The 18,694-nt window shown below is 36.6% G+C and overlaps 1 protein-coding gene across 2 annotated transcripts in view; it reads left to right on the top strand.

The window, feature by feature from the left end:
- Positions 1–10,787, top strand: part of LOC101744019 (uncharacterized) — a 31,909-nt gene extending 21,122 nt beyond the window's left edge. For both annotated transcript variants that reach the window (XM_012696358.4, XM_004922623.5), the window contains 4 exons: positions 1,574–1,738; positions 3,879–3,970; positions 4,986–5,133; positions 6,296–10,787. In XM_012696358.4, the coding sequence (XP_012551812.1) occupies positions 1,574–1,738; positions 3,879–3,970; positions 4,986–5,133; positions 6,296–6,576 (686 nt within the window). In that variant the 3' untranslated portion in view covers positions 6,577–10,787. The remainder of the gene's footprint in view (positions 1–1,573; positions 1,739–3,878; positions 3,971–4,985; positions 5,134–6,295) is intronic.
- Positions 10,788–18,694: the final 7,907 nt, after the last annotated feature.

Raw genomic sequence — 18,694 nt, 5'->3', positions numbered from 1 at the left:
TAAATATATTTTGTAATTCATGTCGTTGCTATATTCACCAGAACACCCATATACAACATATATATTTTCATTTCCAGATTTCTGTAATTTATTTTAGAGTGCTTTCAAACATCCATATACTGCACTATTACCCTTAGCCTATGGTAATTATCCTCAACAAGCATATACCCGTAGTCGAAAACATGACATTCATTAACAAGAAATGAAGTCACCATAACATACATTGCTAATGTACAGAAAAATATTAATCCAGTTAACAAGAATTTTATTAGTGTGACACGAATTAAATATGATATCCATTAGCGAAATAAAACAACATTAGTTGACAAGAAAGGCTTTTAGTTGGAAAAGTGTCCAGTGGCATGATACAAAAACCTTGACACTCGCTCCGTTATTAAATACTCGAAAACTCTTTTAATGGGAACTAAATACAAATATTGGAATACAAACTTTATGACTAGTAATAGTAAGTAACTAATAAATGTGCGGATATTTAGTTTTATGGACACATTTTTATGATGACTACATAATAAAGTGAAAGCTCTCTTGATATGTCAATAAAACGATTTTTAAATATCTATATTAGATCCATTGAAATGAAGGAATTAAAAACAGTCCCCAAAGTAGGAAATCCTCCGATAAATTTTTCAAATGAAACAATACTTTACATCACTTCGGCGCGGTTCTATGTGTTTTGTCGACTAAGCCCTTGTGACCATTGATGCTCGGTGATGTTAAACTCTCATCGGTAATGTCAGCTGTTCGCATAAAACGTCCACAGCAAAGTTCGCAAAATAAAAATGAGTAATAATAGGAAAGTTGCGTATTCGCGTGACTCAAGTCACTTGTGGCCTTAATGTCAGTCAGTTGTCTGTTCTATTTAGTACGGGATATTGTTGTGGTCAGTCTGTTTGCACAAGCCCTACATATAGGACTGACACGAAACAACTCTATCGGTTTTTGTGTGCGAAGGTTACGAATTATTCTGAGCTGATGGTGAGATCCTATTATTTAGTGTAAATAACAGGAGTAGTAATTAAATTTCATGAGGTAAATTTCACTTATACATGTTTTGGTGTATATGAAGGGAAACATCATATTTAAGCAACGTTTTTTCGTAGCTCTGTAATATCCAACATCGAAAGATTATTTGATTTAGTGATCTATTTTTTACGCTTTTCTCGGATCGGTCGACATTTTAATATTGTATTCAAATTTCCTTAGATGCTTCTTGCTTAGATGGGTGGACGAGCTCACAGCCAATCTGGTGTTAAATTGTTATCCGAACCCATAGACATCAACGACGTAAATGAGACATAAGTCTCCGGTCTGCGGAAAGGTTTATGCAATACGACGACTGCCCCACCCTTTAAACCAAAACGCAATACTGCTTCACGGTAGGAACAGGCAGGGTAGTTTTACATACCGGGCGGGTTCACAAGACGTCCTACTACTAGATAAACTAAAGTATTCGAAAATTTGGATATAATAAACGCGAGGTTAAACCGTAAAAATATAATAGTTTTAATCTTAGTCAAAATTAAATAGATTGATTTTTTTTTACCTTCCACAGCTGCCGTTTACATTTCGGGAGTGGTCGCAGTAGTAGGCGTGACGATCCTGGGGATCTTCTGCATACTGTCAGTGCTTCAGCTAGCGATGATCTCGTCAAAAGAACGTGTCGCCATGAAGTACACGCACCTGGTTATGATGAAGCTGTCTTTAGCTCTGTTGGCAAGTAAGTGCGTCCTATTCATCTATAAGCAGTCGTAGATTAAAGACAAGTTGCCCAGTTGTTTACGTGAAAGGTGGTACGTCCTATCCTGTCTATTTCTGCCGTGAAGCAGTAATGCTTTTCGGTTTGAAGGGTGGGGCAGCCGTTGTAACTGTAGTGAGACCTTAGAGCTTATGCAACTATGGCGGCTTAGAATTTTTTTTACTCGGTAGCAATCGCTCGATACGAGTACAAACAACAAAACTTCCGCGATGGAGAAATAACAACGTGTATCAGAAAATCCAACCCGCAAAATTTATAAACATGCGTATTTATCGGTAAAATGAATACATACATCTTGTTGTATATTTACGCATAACGATGTGCACGGATGATTACAATCATCTTGCTAATTCATGTCTCGAGTTGGATGGCGGCATTCACTTTATGAAATCTATCTAACCACTTAACACGAGGTGGGCCCATTCACCCATCTACTGCGATCGCACGTGTAAGCCCGGTGATATCATATGTGGCTCATGCTATAGATGTTGCAGTTTTTTCCGAATGTGTACTTACATTATAATTAATGGCGTGGTTGGTAATGAATGATAATGAAAATATTGTCCACGGCTAACTTATATTTTTTCTTTTTTTTTGTTGCTTGGATGGGTGGGGTGGAAGGTCTCACTTTTTACAGTACAACGGCTATCCCGCCCTTCAAACCGAAACGCATTACTGCTTCACGGCAGAAATAAGCAGGGTGGTGATACCTACTCGTGCGGACTCACGTGCATCGCTACATACGAATGCACCGGATGTCTTGTCCTTTAGGCCACGAGGACTTATTTATTAAAATCTTCAACGGATCGTTTGGAGCCTCTGGGTCTGCGGAGGGACTTCGGTTCCCTCTGTATTTTGTACCGCATGTTCCATGGGGAGTGCTCTGAGGAATTGTTCGAGATGATACCAACGTTTCGTTTTTACTATCGCACCGCCCGCCACCGGAATAGAGTTCATCCATACTACCTGGAGCCACTGCGGTCATCCACAGTGCGTTTCCAGAGATCTTTTTTGCCACGTACCATCCGGCTATGGAATGAGCTCCCCTCCACGGTGTTTCCCGAGCGCTATGTCATGTCCTTCTTCAAACGAGGCTTGTGGAGAGTATTAAGCGGTAGGCAGCGGCTTGGCTCTGCCCTTGGCATTGCTGAAGTCCATGGGCGACGGTAACCACTCACCATCAGGTGGGCCGTATGCTCGTCTGCCTACAAAGGCAATAAAAAAATAAAAAAAACCATAACGAGTCGACGATAGTTCATTAGGAGTTAAATACTAATTCAAACTGAATATAAATGCAGCCAGTTGTTGTACAATTTCAAGAACTCTAGGAACTATATCAATATCCAGGTCGAATTAAGTCCCGCTAGGTTGAAAGTGCGAGATTGGAAGTAATTTTCTAGATTAAACTATTATTGCACGCTGATGTAGTAGTAACGCAATCTCAAAATGCATATTGCCTTGCAGTCGATTTCTTCGTAAAATTCAGTTATTAAATAGGCAATATTTTATGCATGAAAGGTAAAGGTATTTCACCAATTCAATTAAACCAATAAACGGTTTTTTTTCTTTCTCGGCGTAAGAAGAAAGAAGTGTCGTAAGAACTGACTAAGGAATTTGCCGTAAAATGGGCAATCGGTTACATTATCTGATCAATTGATATTATATCAACATTGATATTATATCAGATTGGAATTCGCATACTATTGGCATTTACTGGTTTTAACTAGTATTGTACGCCTCCAAGGGTTGGTATCTCCATCTCGCCTATTTCAACCGCAAACCAGATAAGCGATTCGATTTGATGGGTTGAGTGGATCGTTATATAATACAATTGATGCTTCAACCTGGTGTCTCTAAGTAGGTGTCGGCATTCAAATGGATATCCGGTAATCACTTAACATAAGAGGAGCCAGAAGATCGCCATTTTACCCAATAAACAGACCTATTTAAAACTTAATTAGCCGGCAATATCTATCCGGTAATCACTTAACACAACGGGAGCCGGGAGATCGCCATTTTACCCAATAAACAAAGTTGTTTAAAACTTAATTAGCCGGCATCAAGTTTGGCCTGATTTAATTAATAATTCGCGAAATTTCAGCATTACTGTCAATAGCGGCAGCCGGTCTGTTCGCCGTCCAAGGCGATGACAGGGGTTTCTATTTGAAGAGAGGAGAGGCGTTTTACGTCCAGGTAATTGTTTCATTCTAAACTTCGGAACACAGAAACAGTAGGAAATGAGAAAGCCATTATAGAAACTCGCGCACGCCCATACGTTTTTTGCACAAACATTATAGTGTGGATTGAATGGAAACATTTCATTTGTCATCCGCAACTGCTTAGGCGAGTTTTTTCGGATTCAGAGCTGCAAGACATAATTACGTAATATTTATTGGTAATGTTTGCAATCTCTTAAACGTGATATTTGAAGATTCCTCTAAAAACACCTAACAATTTTTTTTTCTGATTTCAAAGATAGTCCTCATCGCGTCGACGCTATAATAATAATAATAATAATACAATTTGCGTTAGAGGTAGAAGGGCGTGACCACATTTTACTGGTCGTAGGACCTCTTGTGAGTCCGCGCGGGTAGGTACCACCGCCCTGCCTATTTCTGCCGTGAAGCAGTAATCCGTTTCGGTTTGAAGGGTGGGGCAGCCGTTGTAACTATACTGTGATCTTAAAACTTATATCTCAATTACTGGCAGATGGTACTGGACCTATCATCCTCCCTATTTCTGTCTTGATGCACTCACTCGCTCCGGTTCAAAGCATTATCCAATTGTGATATTGTTGAATCAAATTACAAAACCATTCGCTTTAAACAATATTTTTAAACTGTATCGAACTGACCGTATTGATTTCAATAATAGTATTGCATGATGAAATCCGTTCGAATTCCGTTCTCGTGCGATAATATGATCTTGGACCAGAAAATCCGCGTGTTAACTGATTTTACTTGTCTCACGAAAGGCCGGTGACAAGCTCAGCTAAATTTATTCGAATTTAAAAGAAACACTTAAGCGGTGCGTCATGTTGGTCAAAGAATATTGAATAATGACGTCAAAGTTCATAATGTCTGACCAAAGATAATCGCAAAGAGTGGAACTAGCGTTATTGGCACTTGTGCTTTAGCTAGTTCCCTGCGTCTAGTTACGTAGATGATAATTGATCCTCTTTACTTTAAGTATCTCTTTCTCATTACAGATAGTATGCATAGTAATTAATTCAGTGCTGTTCATAATGTCGTTGTACGACACCCTGTTCTCACGAAGAGTTGGAGGAGATCCCACGAATCCCCTGGGCGAACCTGACAGTACGACCATCAACAACCCCGGCTTCAAAGATGGAAGAGGTAATTGTTTTTTGTTAAAACATTTCATGTGATCTTTTTATTTAATACTATTGCTGTGAGTGAAATGCATGGTTTTTTTTGTACCTAAGCTGATAGATAGCCTTGAGAGGCTATGTCAGCGTAACCGGGCGAGTAGGTGAGCTCACGGGGCTCAAACCGGAGGTATTGCTAACACTAGCTCTACAAAGAGCAGTGCTTCGCAAAATCTACTACCGTATCGGAAACGCGACCCACTGAGAAGATCAGGCGAGAAACACAGTGGGCTGTGTCTATGGGTTGATTTACTCGTCGAGCCCTTCGTCGCAAGCGACGGGTTTGGCGAAAACGGTGACCGGTGAAATGCTATAAGAAATCTATTTGTTGAAAAATCTCATGTGCATTCTCGTGCGATAGTAATACTACTAATAATGGTAGGAGGGCGTATTGTGAGCCCGCACGGGTAGATATAACTGTCCTGTTTATTTTAGCCACGATGCAGTAGCGCGTTCCACTTTGAAGCGTGGGACACCCGCTATACAATGCAATTGAGACATCTATATAGTAGTCGATAAAAAATGAACTACATGCTCTCAACTCAATATTGTAAATGAAGTGCAATAAATAAAAAAAACTAATAGAACAAAAAATACGCCACGTATATCATTTAACCTACATATTGGGATAATATGAAAGAAATAGAAAATATCCTTGTTTATTTTTTCGTTCGTGCCACATTCAAAAGAGATGTTAGTTTTAAAAAAAAACGAAAGGGAGCCAATTAAGGTGGCGCCATAGTAGTAACAAGTTGAATTTTTTTTTAAAACTCTTTTTAAAATTGCTATATATCATATCATTTCCTACATTAGCGCACTTTCGGAGTCTCCCAACTACAATGTTCTGTTTAAAGGTAGACAATTTTTCAACTTTTCCCCTATACATGATGGTGCTCCTTTGGGTCGCGTATCCGATCCGGTGGTAAATTCTGCGACGCACTGCTCTTACCCCTAGCAAGAGTGTTAGTGTCAGTGTTAGCAACACTCCGGTTTGAGCCCCGTGAACTCACCTACACACGTTAGGGCGAAGCTGAAACAGCCTCTCAAGGCTATCAGCATCGGTAGGAAAAAAAAGAAACCCTCTACCTTCCATGCTTTCTGAGGCAGTGATGATAACTTATGTATTATAGGGATATCGATGACGGACGCTTCCGGTAAGCCGTACAGCACCAACGGCCACGGCAGCGTCGCCTCCATGAACACAACCGCCACAACGCTTACGGGGCTGTCGGATGCCAGCACCATCACCAGGTCGCCGCTGCGGTCCTCGCTGAAGAAGCCGCGACCAAGAGAAGGGGAACCGGGCGGCCTGGGTATACAGAACCCAGGGTACTCGGGACATTCGCCGCCCTTAAACAGGAACGGAAGCCAGAAGAAAGTGCGCATCCAGACTCACAGCACCGAGGTATGAATCTTGGACCGCTCTGATATTATCGACTGAACTATTTTAAATGTTTCCTCTTCTATATTATTATTAAAGTGCAAATTTCTTGAGCGCCGTTCTCATTCGAAACGAAAAAGCGACACTAGAAAGAGACAAAAGTCTACGACAGTAAACACGTGTGAGTGAATGAGACAGAATAGTTCTGAAGCTTTCACTTTTGCCGCGTGTGAACTAAATACACGGTTTTTCTTTTACCTGTTGTTATACGCTGCTAATCTAGCAACCGGCTAACAATCACCATAGCAACGTATAGGCAGGCATCGCAAACATGAAGACATTTCTACGGTAGGCAGCGGTTTGGTTCTGCCCCTGGCTTTGCTGAAGTCCATGGGCGACGGTAACCAATCACCATCAGGTGGGCCGTATGCTCGTCTGCCTACAAGGGCAATAAAAAAACGGGTATAAATCTTTACCTATCTCAAAATAGGCAGTTTTTATTCGCCATTCGATTAATCGATTTTTTGAATAGTTTCAATTTGTAAGAAAAAAAAAACGTATTTCGGATATAGCACAAAAAATATATAGTTTAACATGGTTGTTGCACTTTTGAACTGTCAATGTATACAAATTTACACTTAACAATTAGTGATTAGTTTGATTTAGTAACATATAAGACTTGGATAGTCTGTAGAAATAATAACTGCAATATTGAAAAAGATTTTCATCGTAAACAAATACGAATGATCTCTCAACGCGGAATAGTTTTAATGAAAACTAAAAATTTATTAGTGCAATTATTGATTTTATGAATATATTTATTGTGTATACATACACGCTTTTATAGATTTAAATACTATTATTATAGAGTTTCATTGTATGTTTGCGAATTAGATCTTTCTGTATAGTTTATAAGATTTAAAATCGAATAGAAAGGTTTTGCTTAATTTTCGTATTCGTTCGACGGGATCTGCAAATAGTTTAAAACCGTGTGATTTGAATAAATTTCAAAATCAATAATATCTGTTGCTCGAATCTAAGTCACAATAGAAAAATTAAAAGTATTGTTGAATTATTTTTAACAATATAGTGAAATAAGAATTGGTAACAAAAAAAAAACATTCAGAAATGAAAGTTACTATATTTGAATTACGTACTGAATACGTCAAATTTGTGGAATTTTGCAATCCTAACCTTAATATATATGTAAAAATATACATTTTTTACTAAAGGAGAAATTTACATTTTCCTCGGATTAAAAAAAAATTGTTTCATTTCATTAATATATTTTATACATTTTTAAATTTATTTTTTTATAGAACAAAGTTCGTTTTTTTTTTATATCTAAATGTATATCTGTTTAGGACCAACGTAACGAACACTAAGTGTTGTGGAAACTGCTTCTTAATGTAGTTATGTACTGTGTCTTGTTGGAAACCCACGCATGCAAGATGATGGCAAAACAGTTTGTTACTTACCAAGAATTTACAATAAAAAAGTAATACGTAAAAAAAACGTTATAATTTGAATATCAATTGGGTTTTCCAAATGATATTCTAATAATAACGTTTTTCTTTATAAAATAAAATTATTATAATTAGTATTTTAATAAAATAAAATATTATGTTATTAATAACAACAACAAAAAATACATGGCGCGTATGCCAGTATATACAATTTTAAAATACAATAGTCGAATGATTACTTCAAAGTCGTGACATTAATCGTAAAGGAAGCTATTGGTAGGTCGCTGGTGAGTCTGCCTGGGTAGGTGTGACAACCTGCTTCTTGTACCTCACAGAAGTCATCCATTTCTATTGCAATGACGGACACAAGACGATTCAGTCTATGGGCTCGCGTGACCACTTAACACTGACCGTGCTGAGAGCTCCTCCCTCAGCTTTTTAAAAGGTCTCTAATAAGAGAACAAATGTATATATCATTGATTATTGACTGTGCATATACATTTAGCCAGCTCTGCGCTGTGTTATAGCTGAAATAATGAGAAAGCGAGATAAAATCTTATGTGCATTATCAGAGGAATAGACGTGAAATAAAACTATATTGTAACGATCAGGCGACACTATCGGCCGGAGAACTCGATAACCATTTCCTACTATATTCGTTACCAAATACTTTGACTTTAATTAAGTGAACCACTGTCTTGAGTTATTTATGCACATTTACTTATTGAAATACAATAAATAAAACATGTACATGAAAATAGTAGCAATAACATGAATTTGTCCAATTTAACTGTACAGGTAAAAAAGAACTAGATATTAATGTATGTGTTTTTATAAATCAATTTTAATCTTATATATAGAAGCTTAATAATGTAGTTAACGCGATTCTCCTTTTTACCAGGTTTATTACATTATATAGCTATTATTCTATACATGTCTACATTATTTAAGAAACTAAAATTTGAAGATTTCAATTTACTTAGTTGCAACATTTATGTGGAGTACCTTATGCTATGTTTCGATAATAAATAAGCTCTTATTTTCAAAAAAAGAGATTGTATACATTCTACATTTAAAAAAAAAACCTTTTTTTTGTACACATTTTTATTACTATATTATATTTTTATATATTTTACATAAATTTATGATGAAATGTAACATAAATGGTTAGATACAAAGGACTATTTTATTTTTCTCTCGGCACACCAGATGTTAGCGATTCACGCAGCCGTCCGTCTGTCAATACTTTTGTTCTGATAAATAATCTCATCGGGATAAATTTTTTAAAACTTAATTAAGTTTTGGTTACCATTTGCCAGAAGTAAATAAGAAAAATATATTGAAAGACTAATAAAAATAAATGACAGGTAAACAGGTCTAGCTTAGTCACTTCTCATCTAAATATAATATTCTTGGTCTATAAAATTTTGCTGTCATATTTTTATTAAAAATGTATTATTATATAGTCACTATACGAGTATATATAAACCTTGTGTAATGCTTCTGTTTTTGTTATGCCTGTTTTTAATTTTGTAAATAAGGAATTGTTTGACAGCCCACCAGGTGTTAAGTGTAATTTTATAACGTTAAGGAAATGTTTTTGTTTGTAATTTGAAAATTTGATACTGTTATGAAATATCAATAAAAATACAGATTATAATTAAATATTTTTTAAGGATTGAAATGCTCTATACAGAAATAGTTTTTTGCAAATCCATTTAAATACATTACAATATGAGTTGTTAAAGTTGAAAAGTTAGTTAAAAATTCGTAAGCATAATAAAAAAAAAATTCTATAAATATTATATAAAATCGAAGAGGTGGTATAAGATTTTATATTGCATACAAAAGGGTGAAGAAAAAAATGCTTTTTTATTGAATTTCCATTTCAGGACCCGTGTTGAATTTAAAAATAACATTTTTTATTTTATTTTAAATTTAATATTTTATGGGGTTTTTAATAGAAAAGACTTAATTTTTATTCTCTTGATGAATATGTCCCTTCTTGGACCAAAAAGCCTTTGTATATTCTAAACTAAAATATTATGTGCCTTACAAATTTAATTTATTTTATAATAATAATGAGGTGTTAAATTTACGTTAGCAAATACGTTATGAATATTATTTTTATCCGTCCACTGTCTGGTCTTAATTTAACTTTGGAGAAGAAATTTAGAAATAAGTTCTCGATTTTGTATCTATTGTGATCTTTTAGGATGTATCATTGTTATTCAATTTTGATTATTCAGAAATAAGCTCATTTTCGATTTTAATGGAAGTTTTTGTTTGATGATGTGAAAAGGTTCCCAAAACGTGAGGGAAGTTCTTAACAATACATTTAACTGTTTAAGTCATTTGTATTGTATACACGATTTTATATATTATATGGAGGCATGAAACATCAGCGAAAAAATAATACTGAAAAATAATTAATTTTCGACGGTTCTTTTATTGTATAACTGGACTTTTGCTGAACATAGATACAATATCAGTTTTTTTTTTAATATAAAACCTCTAAAACCTATAGGTGTAAGTTTTGTTATTTTATTATTACATTCCGACAAAAATCTTAATAGAAGCTGTTATATTTTTGTAAATATTTGTGTACCTACCATATAAAATGTATTTAAACTATTTACTCACATTATGTGCCTTCAGTTTTTTTTTGTTGCTAAGCAATACATTTTGCAATACTAAAAATCCGTCCGTTTTATTTGATCTATCTTAAGAAATTTATGTTAGGAATTTCGAAATAAAAATAATGAAGACATTTAACTATGTTTTAATTAATTTTCAGGCTGATACAAGTTAATGTTAACTTGATCTATGGAGCCAAGGGCTATTACATTAAAGAACAATTGCATTCCGCTTCAGATAATAGTCGGAAATAGGTGGCTTTTGTCTATTATGATTTTTTTTCCGTAAATTGATCAAAGGACTGGTGGTAGGACCTCTTATGGGTCCGCACGGGTAGGTACCACCACCCCGCCTATTTCTACCGTGAAGCAGTAATGCGTTTCGGTTTGAAGGGTGGGGCAGCCGTTGTAACTATACTGACACCTTAGAACTATATCTCAAAATGGGTGGCGCATTTACGTTGTAGATGTCTATGGGCTCCAGTGACCACTTAACACCAGGTGGGCTGTGAGCTCGTCCAACCATCTAAGCAACAAAAAAAAAAGAAGCTCACGGTCCACCCGTTGATATGAGGAACTTATTTATTTCAATCAATCAATAATCCTTTATTCTGAACTTTTAGGACAGTCGATTTAATTATTGTATATTTTATAGAATGTCTCTAAGTTCAGTGTATTGTCTATCTTTAAAAAATAAGTAAAGATAAAATCATCTTTTACCTTTCACACGGATTTAAGAGTAGATTATAATATATAATCCATAAATAATAAACATATATATCATTTATTATTACCATACCAATTAATAATAATAATTGTAATAAGTTAATTAGACGTAAAAAAAGGAATAAAAAAGGAAGTGCCTCAGTGACTCAGCTAATGCTGTTCAAAGTGGATGAATCGAACACCACTGATTTTCATTCATCTCCGTTCCCTTTTGGTTTATTGTGGGATTTATGGTTAGATACGTGTGCACCGACTTATAACGTGGTATAAACAATAAGAAAAACAGATTTTTTTTAATTAAAAGATGAACCCGACTGTAAAAGATTCATAAGCATACATAGTAAGGAAACCTTTAGAAACTCTCCTTCAGTTAGGACAGGTTGCCAACTTCATCTCATCCTCCCATCTCGTTCTCTGTCTTCCTCTATCTCTTTTACCATAATTAGGGTACTGTTCGGTGATCTCCACTTTAGTTGATCTATAAAGATATCCTTTTTCTGTCCTGTCTTCTAATGCCAGTCATGCTCCTCTCCATACCACTCTGGTAGTGTATGTCCCTGTGAAGTTTTGTGAGGGATCAGGTTTCATAACCGTAGGCAAGGCAGAGAAGAATGCAGGCCTCGAAAATATTCCGTTAAATTATGCTATGCTTAGTTCAGTGGATTACATTACTCATTTTTTCCAGCTATTAGCTATTCTTTTGATGATTTCTTGATTTTTTTGATTCTTTGATTCTTTTTTTATTGTTCTTTGTGTGAGATGATTTGCCCTATATTTTTTGTTGATATTCGCCCTGATGTATCGATGATGTTTAGAAGTATCAGATCAGAAAGAGTATGTCAGGCTTTGTCCATTTCAATTCCAATAAATAAAATGAGCTATGACATACTCATTCTCGTCTTGTTTAGATCCTACTTGGGCATTCAAGTTGCCCATTAGTATAATAAGTATAATTTGAGTGGTATTGTATATTTACTCTGGCCATAAATACTGTTACAAAGGAAAACAAAAAAAAAACTAATACAAATAACATTTATTTCTTTTACAGTGTGTTAGTTTAATACATAAATATAAAACAATTTAAAGTATAAAAAGCTTATTCGAATTGGTCTCCATTGGCTGCAATACAGTCCTTTAAACGTTGAGGCCAGTTATCAATAGAAGCACGCACTCTTTCCATGGGAAAAATTTTCACTGCCAATCGTACGGATTGTTTTAGGGACTCCAAATTATCATGGCGTTTAGAGCAAGCCGTACTCTCTAAAACTGACCATAAATCATAATCCAGCGGATTAAGATCGGGTCTAGACGACGGCCAGTCTTCAGCTCTGATGAAGTCCGAAACGTTCGTTTCCAACCAAGACTGCGTAGACCGAGCTTTATGACCGGGCGCCGAGTCTTGCTGGAAAGACCATTCTTGATTATTGAACATGGTGTTGTAAAGGGGCTTCACTACCTTCTCAAGAATGGTATCTTGATACACTTGTGCCGACGTTTTGATACCTTTTTCACAAAAGTATGGCTCAGTCACTCCTTCATAGCTAATACCCCACCGAACCATCACTGAAGTCGGATAGTGCCCACGTTGCACTCTGTCGACTAATTGGGAAGCTTCCTTAGAGCTTTGAGCATCAATACGGTCATTTTGTTTAAAATGTATCTCAATTGTAAAAAATTTTTCATCCGTAAACAAAATTTTTCTATGAACTCCCTTTGCGTACCGCTTCAGTAGTTGTTTCGATTTTACCACCCTATTCTCTTTTAAATTATCAGTTAAGAAATGACCAGTAAGTCTCTTATAGGCTGCAAGTCCTAAGTAATCTTTTAAAATACGCGACATGGTTCTAGGTGCTATCTTCATCTCCCGAGATAAAATCTTTTGCTTTCGGACAGGATTTCTTCGAATTCTTTCCCTTACTGCTTTGACCACCTTTTTCATACGAACACTACCTACGTGGACGGCCAGATCTTTTTCTGTCACAAACAGAAGAGGTCTCATTGCACCTATTAATAGCTCGATACACAAACATTTTACTAATACCAAGCGTATGGAGAGTTTTAAAATTGCATTTGGCTCCATACCTACTTTGTGTAATGCAATCACAGCGATTCGGTTCTCTTTATAACCCCACTCCATTTTAATATCGCAAAATATTGTACAATGTATTGGCGCCAAAATGAGAAAACTCAATGAGCAATCTTATAAAAATGACAGATTCCAAATTCAAATGTAATATTTTGTTTATTTTTAATTGTAACAGTATTTATGGCCAGACTAAGTATATGATGTTACATGAGTATTATTTGGTCGGTTATTTTTATTTTATTTATTTATACTTATTGTACACAAAAAAGAAAATACAATAAAAACAGATTTAAAAGAATGTCTAAATAGGTAATAAATACACCGGGGGCCGGAGGCGGGAATACGCCCGTACGTCCCGGCCCCTGTAGGTCGCGGCCTCCCCCCGGTGAAGGTCAAGGGGCGACCTGAGGGGGTGAGGCCGCGCGGCGCGCTACCAGAACTCTAGCGCGCTGCCGTGGAGTAAATAGAGTGACCGGTCGACGGTGTATCGCGTCCCGACCCGGCAGGCTGGTTCTGGTCCAGAGGGGTATTCCGGGACACCAGCGGCACCGTCTGGGTGGCCCGACGGGCTGCCGTACCGAGACGGCCGACGTTTCAGAGCCTTCGATTCGCCTCGAAGGCTCCGTCGGCTGAGCGTCCTTGGGGTGAGCCGCGCCGTCTGGTTGTAGTGTTGACCGCGGTAGCCCCCCTACCTAATCCGGGTTCTGACCTCAGAGGGGATCGGACGTCGGGTGTAAGAGTGCAGGGGAGTCGTTTAGTGGGTGGGCCCTAAAATCCTTGGGCCCGCGGTTTGCTCACAACACCATGCAGATCGTTGAGTCTCACAGACCCCGCGCGCCCCTTTGCGCGGGGTAACTCGTAGGAGGCTCGGCCCTCTACCTGAAAAAAAAATAAAAAAAAGGTAATAAATACAATATAAAAGGTATTAAAGTATGACTGTTACACTAAGGATTAAAAAAAAAACAACCATTAAGACACAAATAAATAGGTACGTAATAAATCTAATATAAAATGAAAAATACTATTCCGGACGACCAACGCTCAGGTTTCGGCCACCACGTGTGATTTTTAGACTTCAGAGACAATAATAAGATTTAATAGAGACGGAGTACAGTGAGGAGCACGATGAGTCGCCCCCAAGGGAAGAGGGTGACTGTGCGTCATCCCTGATCAAGCAAGTGTTGAAGTTTCCAAGGATCAAGACATGGTCATATATAGAACATACATTTTCTAACATACTTTCAAAAGATGAGAAAAAATCAATGTGACTTGAAGGACTATAAAAAACACCAAGAAGTATCTTGGTGTGCTGGATAGCTACCTCTACAAAAAGGGTGCTCAGCAGATTGAGTGTATTCGCTTGGTGACTGATCAACGACTGCATGTTTCAGATCAGCACGGAGGTAGATTGCAACATTACCATATCAGCGACCCGTCCTATCATTCCGCAAAAGTTTGTACCCGGGGAGTGCGTATTGCGAGGATGGGAGTTAAGGCTTAAGAAAAGTCTCAGAGATAAGCACAGCGTGAACATGGTCTGAGTCAGGAAGATAACAGATCAGGAAAATGTGCGTGAACACTTTGAGCATTGATATGAACGACGTTGAAACATTTAGAAGAAAACGAAAGGGAATAAACAAGTTGATCGCGTAGATGAGTGGAATCGTCATCAAACGCACTAGCATAGCTTCTATCAGATGAAACAGAAGAAGAACAAGACAAAAAATTATCATCAGTGTCACTGTACATGAAATGCTTTAAGTACGTAATAAAAATCAATAATACCCAAAAATAATAAACAAAGACTAACGAAAACAAAAAAAAATCAATAAAAATAACTTGTAAAATAAAAAAATAAAATGTTTTGAAACTAACCTCCAAGAAAAACAAATTAAAAACAATTATTTTAAATCAAATGATTTGGTATACCTACAACTAAAATTGATGGTCAAAAGCCACAGAGCCAATGTTCTATTGTGAAAGGAGGTAACATACCAAAATATGTCATTGTGTCAAACATGTCAAAGTCATATCAATGTTATATTAATATGTTGAAATGTGGACATAACTAAGTGTAACCAACAAACATTATCAAACTATATTAATTTATGTATCAAAATTAACAAACGCCAAACAAAGAAATAAAGTAAAACATAAAGATAGAAACAAAAATTAGTATGGAATTCATCAAAGAATTTTAACGAAGTAAAATTAATTAAAAATAAATATTATGCTATACTTTCCATAAAATAAATAAAGTGAAACATTATTATTAGGGCGGTTTACGGATCCTCTTGTCCGACGTATTCTTGCCCTGCGGCTTTGTGGTTTTCACGGCTTCAGCAGACTCATCACTAGGCGCTGGTGCCACTGGGTACTCATTTATCAACAGACGGAGCTCAGCGACAGACTATCTTCTGACGTGTTTTATCAGAGAGCTGGATTACTATCTTGCCTTCTGATGTCCAGCACTGCTTAAGGCCAAAGTGTTTGCGAGCACCCAGAAAGAAACACATCATGGCGGGACTTCGTCAAGAATTCAGACACTGTCAAACCAGAACCCTTCAGCAACACTTTATTCTTCCAAACTGCACTTCAATGGCTCTGGCATTTAAACCTTATTAAAACTGGACGAGGCTTGCTTTTATTAGCTCCAAGATGATGACAAGTTGTCAGTTGAAATAATGACTCAATTTCATGGGACCTTTTAAAATATCCAAAACAGTAGCTGAAGGGTCTTTATTATTGTTGACCCCATGAAGCAACAGTACTTTCCGATGAGACAACATTTCGTATCTGTCCAGGCCCAATGTAAGCAACTCGGTTTGAGTTTTCAAAGCAGTTAGTGCATTACATACAAAGGATTTAAATTCAGCAAAGTCACGGGATAAACTCGCTATGGCTTTATGTGGGAGATCTGTGGTAGCTGCATTCTTCAAATCTTCTTTGTGTTGTGCCATTCTTAAGTTCAGTGTTGTAGACAAGTCTTCCAGTTGTGCAAATAGTTTGGACTAAATATCCATGGTGATCATTAAGTTTTTAGTTTGAGTGAGTTCAGAGGAGAATAATTGTTGAAATGAGAGTATTAGAGGTCAGTGATCAACCTGGTATCAATAAATCATAACAATATAAGCTGTATTATATTTAAAGTAAAATAAGTCTTAGAACACAAATTTTTAACATTGACACTTAGACTACCCTCCAAAAAAAAAGGATTCGAAAAGTTATAATCGAATCTAGTTCATTGTAGAAAGACTTGTGTTCAATTTGTCAGATTGTTTTGTAGGGGCGTAGGATTGAATAACAGTTTGACTATTCACCATATATTAAACCTGATTTATTAATAGACTTCAAAGTTTTTATTGAAGCTACAAACAACAAGGATAGAATAGGCATTAAGAGCCCTCTCTATCTTAACCATATATTTTCATATAAAAGGAGTGAGAGCTATACAACGCATTGATGCAAATAAAATAGCAGTATTATTTAAACAGTATATACAGCGTGTCATTTCATTAACAACATCACTTTTCTCAGCAAATCAGATATGTACCAGCAAATATTTCCAACAAAGAGTTATACACTAAACTATCTTTACTCTATTCTTCTTCTTCTTTTAGGTAATTTGGCTCCAACGCCTTTGGCATTGATTTTGCCAATGTCAAAGTATTTACAAAAATGACAGGTGCTTAGAGAGGGAAAAAATTACTAAATCTAAATACAAGTAAATTTGGTCGGTTTTTCCATACGCGAATCTGTGGTTTTAAGAACAGCATAAACAAATATATGTTAGACTAACTACTTTAGAGATAAATATTATTAGCAGATAAAAATTTACACAGAATATTTACATGTTTAGAATAGACTAAAGTTAATAAACAATTAATATTAATAGGTCGGGGAATGTCATTGGGAAGGATATCATAAAGAGGGGATACGATATTGGGGCAGTCGAAGAAAATGTGATCCAGGGTACCCTCATCTAATCCACACTCACAAAGAGAATGGTCACGGACTCTAATTTTGGCAAGAAAAACAGGGGAGCAAACATGGCCAAGTCTAAGATGGATTATAGCTGAGACAATTTTTTTAGGAAGATGGCAGTGGGAGGAAAACCAAGGCTTAGAGGGCAGGGTCGGTTGCAAGTTACCATAATGCTTACCTACTGACTGACGAGAAATCTGCCAGCTTTCATTCCAAGATTGAAGCATATCAGATTTTGCCAGAGAATGTAAATCTCGAGGAAAAATTTTGTTATACTTGTTACAGCCCATAACAACAGCCTCCTTGGCACAGGAGTCAGCAAGCTCATTCCCACAAATTCCGCTATGACTTGGGATCCAGACGAGAGTGACATCAAGTCCGGAGCAGTGACATTGAAACAGAGTTTCTTTAATTTTTAATATAATTTCAAAATTGACTTTTGAATGCGATGGAAATTTAGTTATGTCTTGAAGACAACTTAAGGAGTCCGAAAAAATTACCGATTTACTTAGACCGCGAGTTTTAATAAAAAGAGCTGCTTCTAAAAGAGCAACAGCTTCACCAGAGTACACAGAGGAAGTCTGAGGGAGTTTGTATTTTAGGGAGATTTTAAACTTGGGGATCCATACCGCAGCACCTACAGGACCATTTTGGCATAGTTTAGATGCATCAGTGAATAGGTGATAATGATTAGGCCATTGTAGGTGTACTATGTTCTGAAAATGTAAATTTGCTCCTGGGGAGTCTTTATGGATCCCAATGTTCAAGAAGGTAGTGGGACGAAATAAAAGACAGTCAAAAGAGAAAAGAAAGAGGGGGAATTTATCATATTGAGAAATTGGAGAAGCTAAATTTTGCAGTTTCTTATACGAGTTGACAAGAGGAGGTACAGATTTATGACGCCAGTATCTAGAGGTTTCGGTCAGTTGAGCAAGTTGGGAAAGTAGAGCTAAAAGGGGGTGGTTTGAGAGAGAAATTACTTTGTAGAAAAATCTATCAGCTAGAAACTGTCTACGCAAGGCTAAAGGAGGTTCAAAACATTCAACTTGTAGGGCAGTTATAGGGGAAGATTTCATGGCGCCAGAGATGATTCTGAGGCATTTTGATTGAATACGATTTAGTTTTGTAAGTGCCATTTTATTACAAGGCTCCAAAACAAAGCAACCATAGTCAAAGTGACTTCTAATTAAAGCATTATAAAGAAGCTTCTGGCTGTAAGGATGTGAACCCCACTTAACACCGGAGAGTGC

Source organism: Bombyx mori, chromosome 14, assembly GCF_030269925.1.
Source record: "Bombyx mori chromosome 14, ASM3026992v2".
In the NCBI taxonomy this organism is placed as follows: domain Eukaryota; kingdom Metazoa; phylum Arthropoda; class Insecta; order Lepidoptera; family Bombycidae; genus Bombyx; species Bombyx mori.
This window is presented reverse-complemented; position numbering and strand designations above follow the sequence as displayed.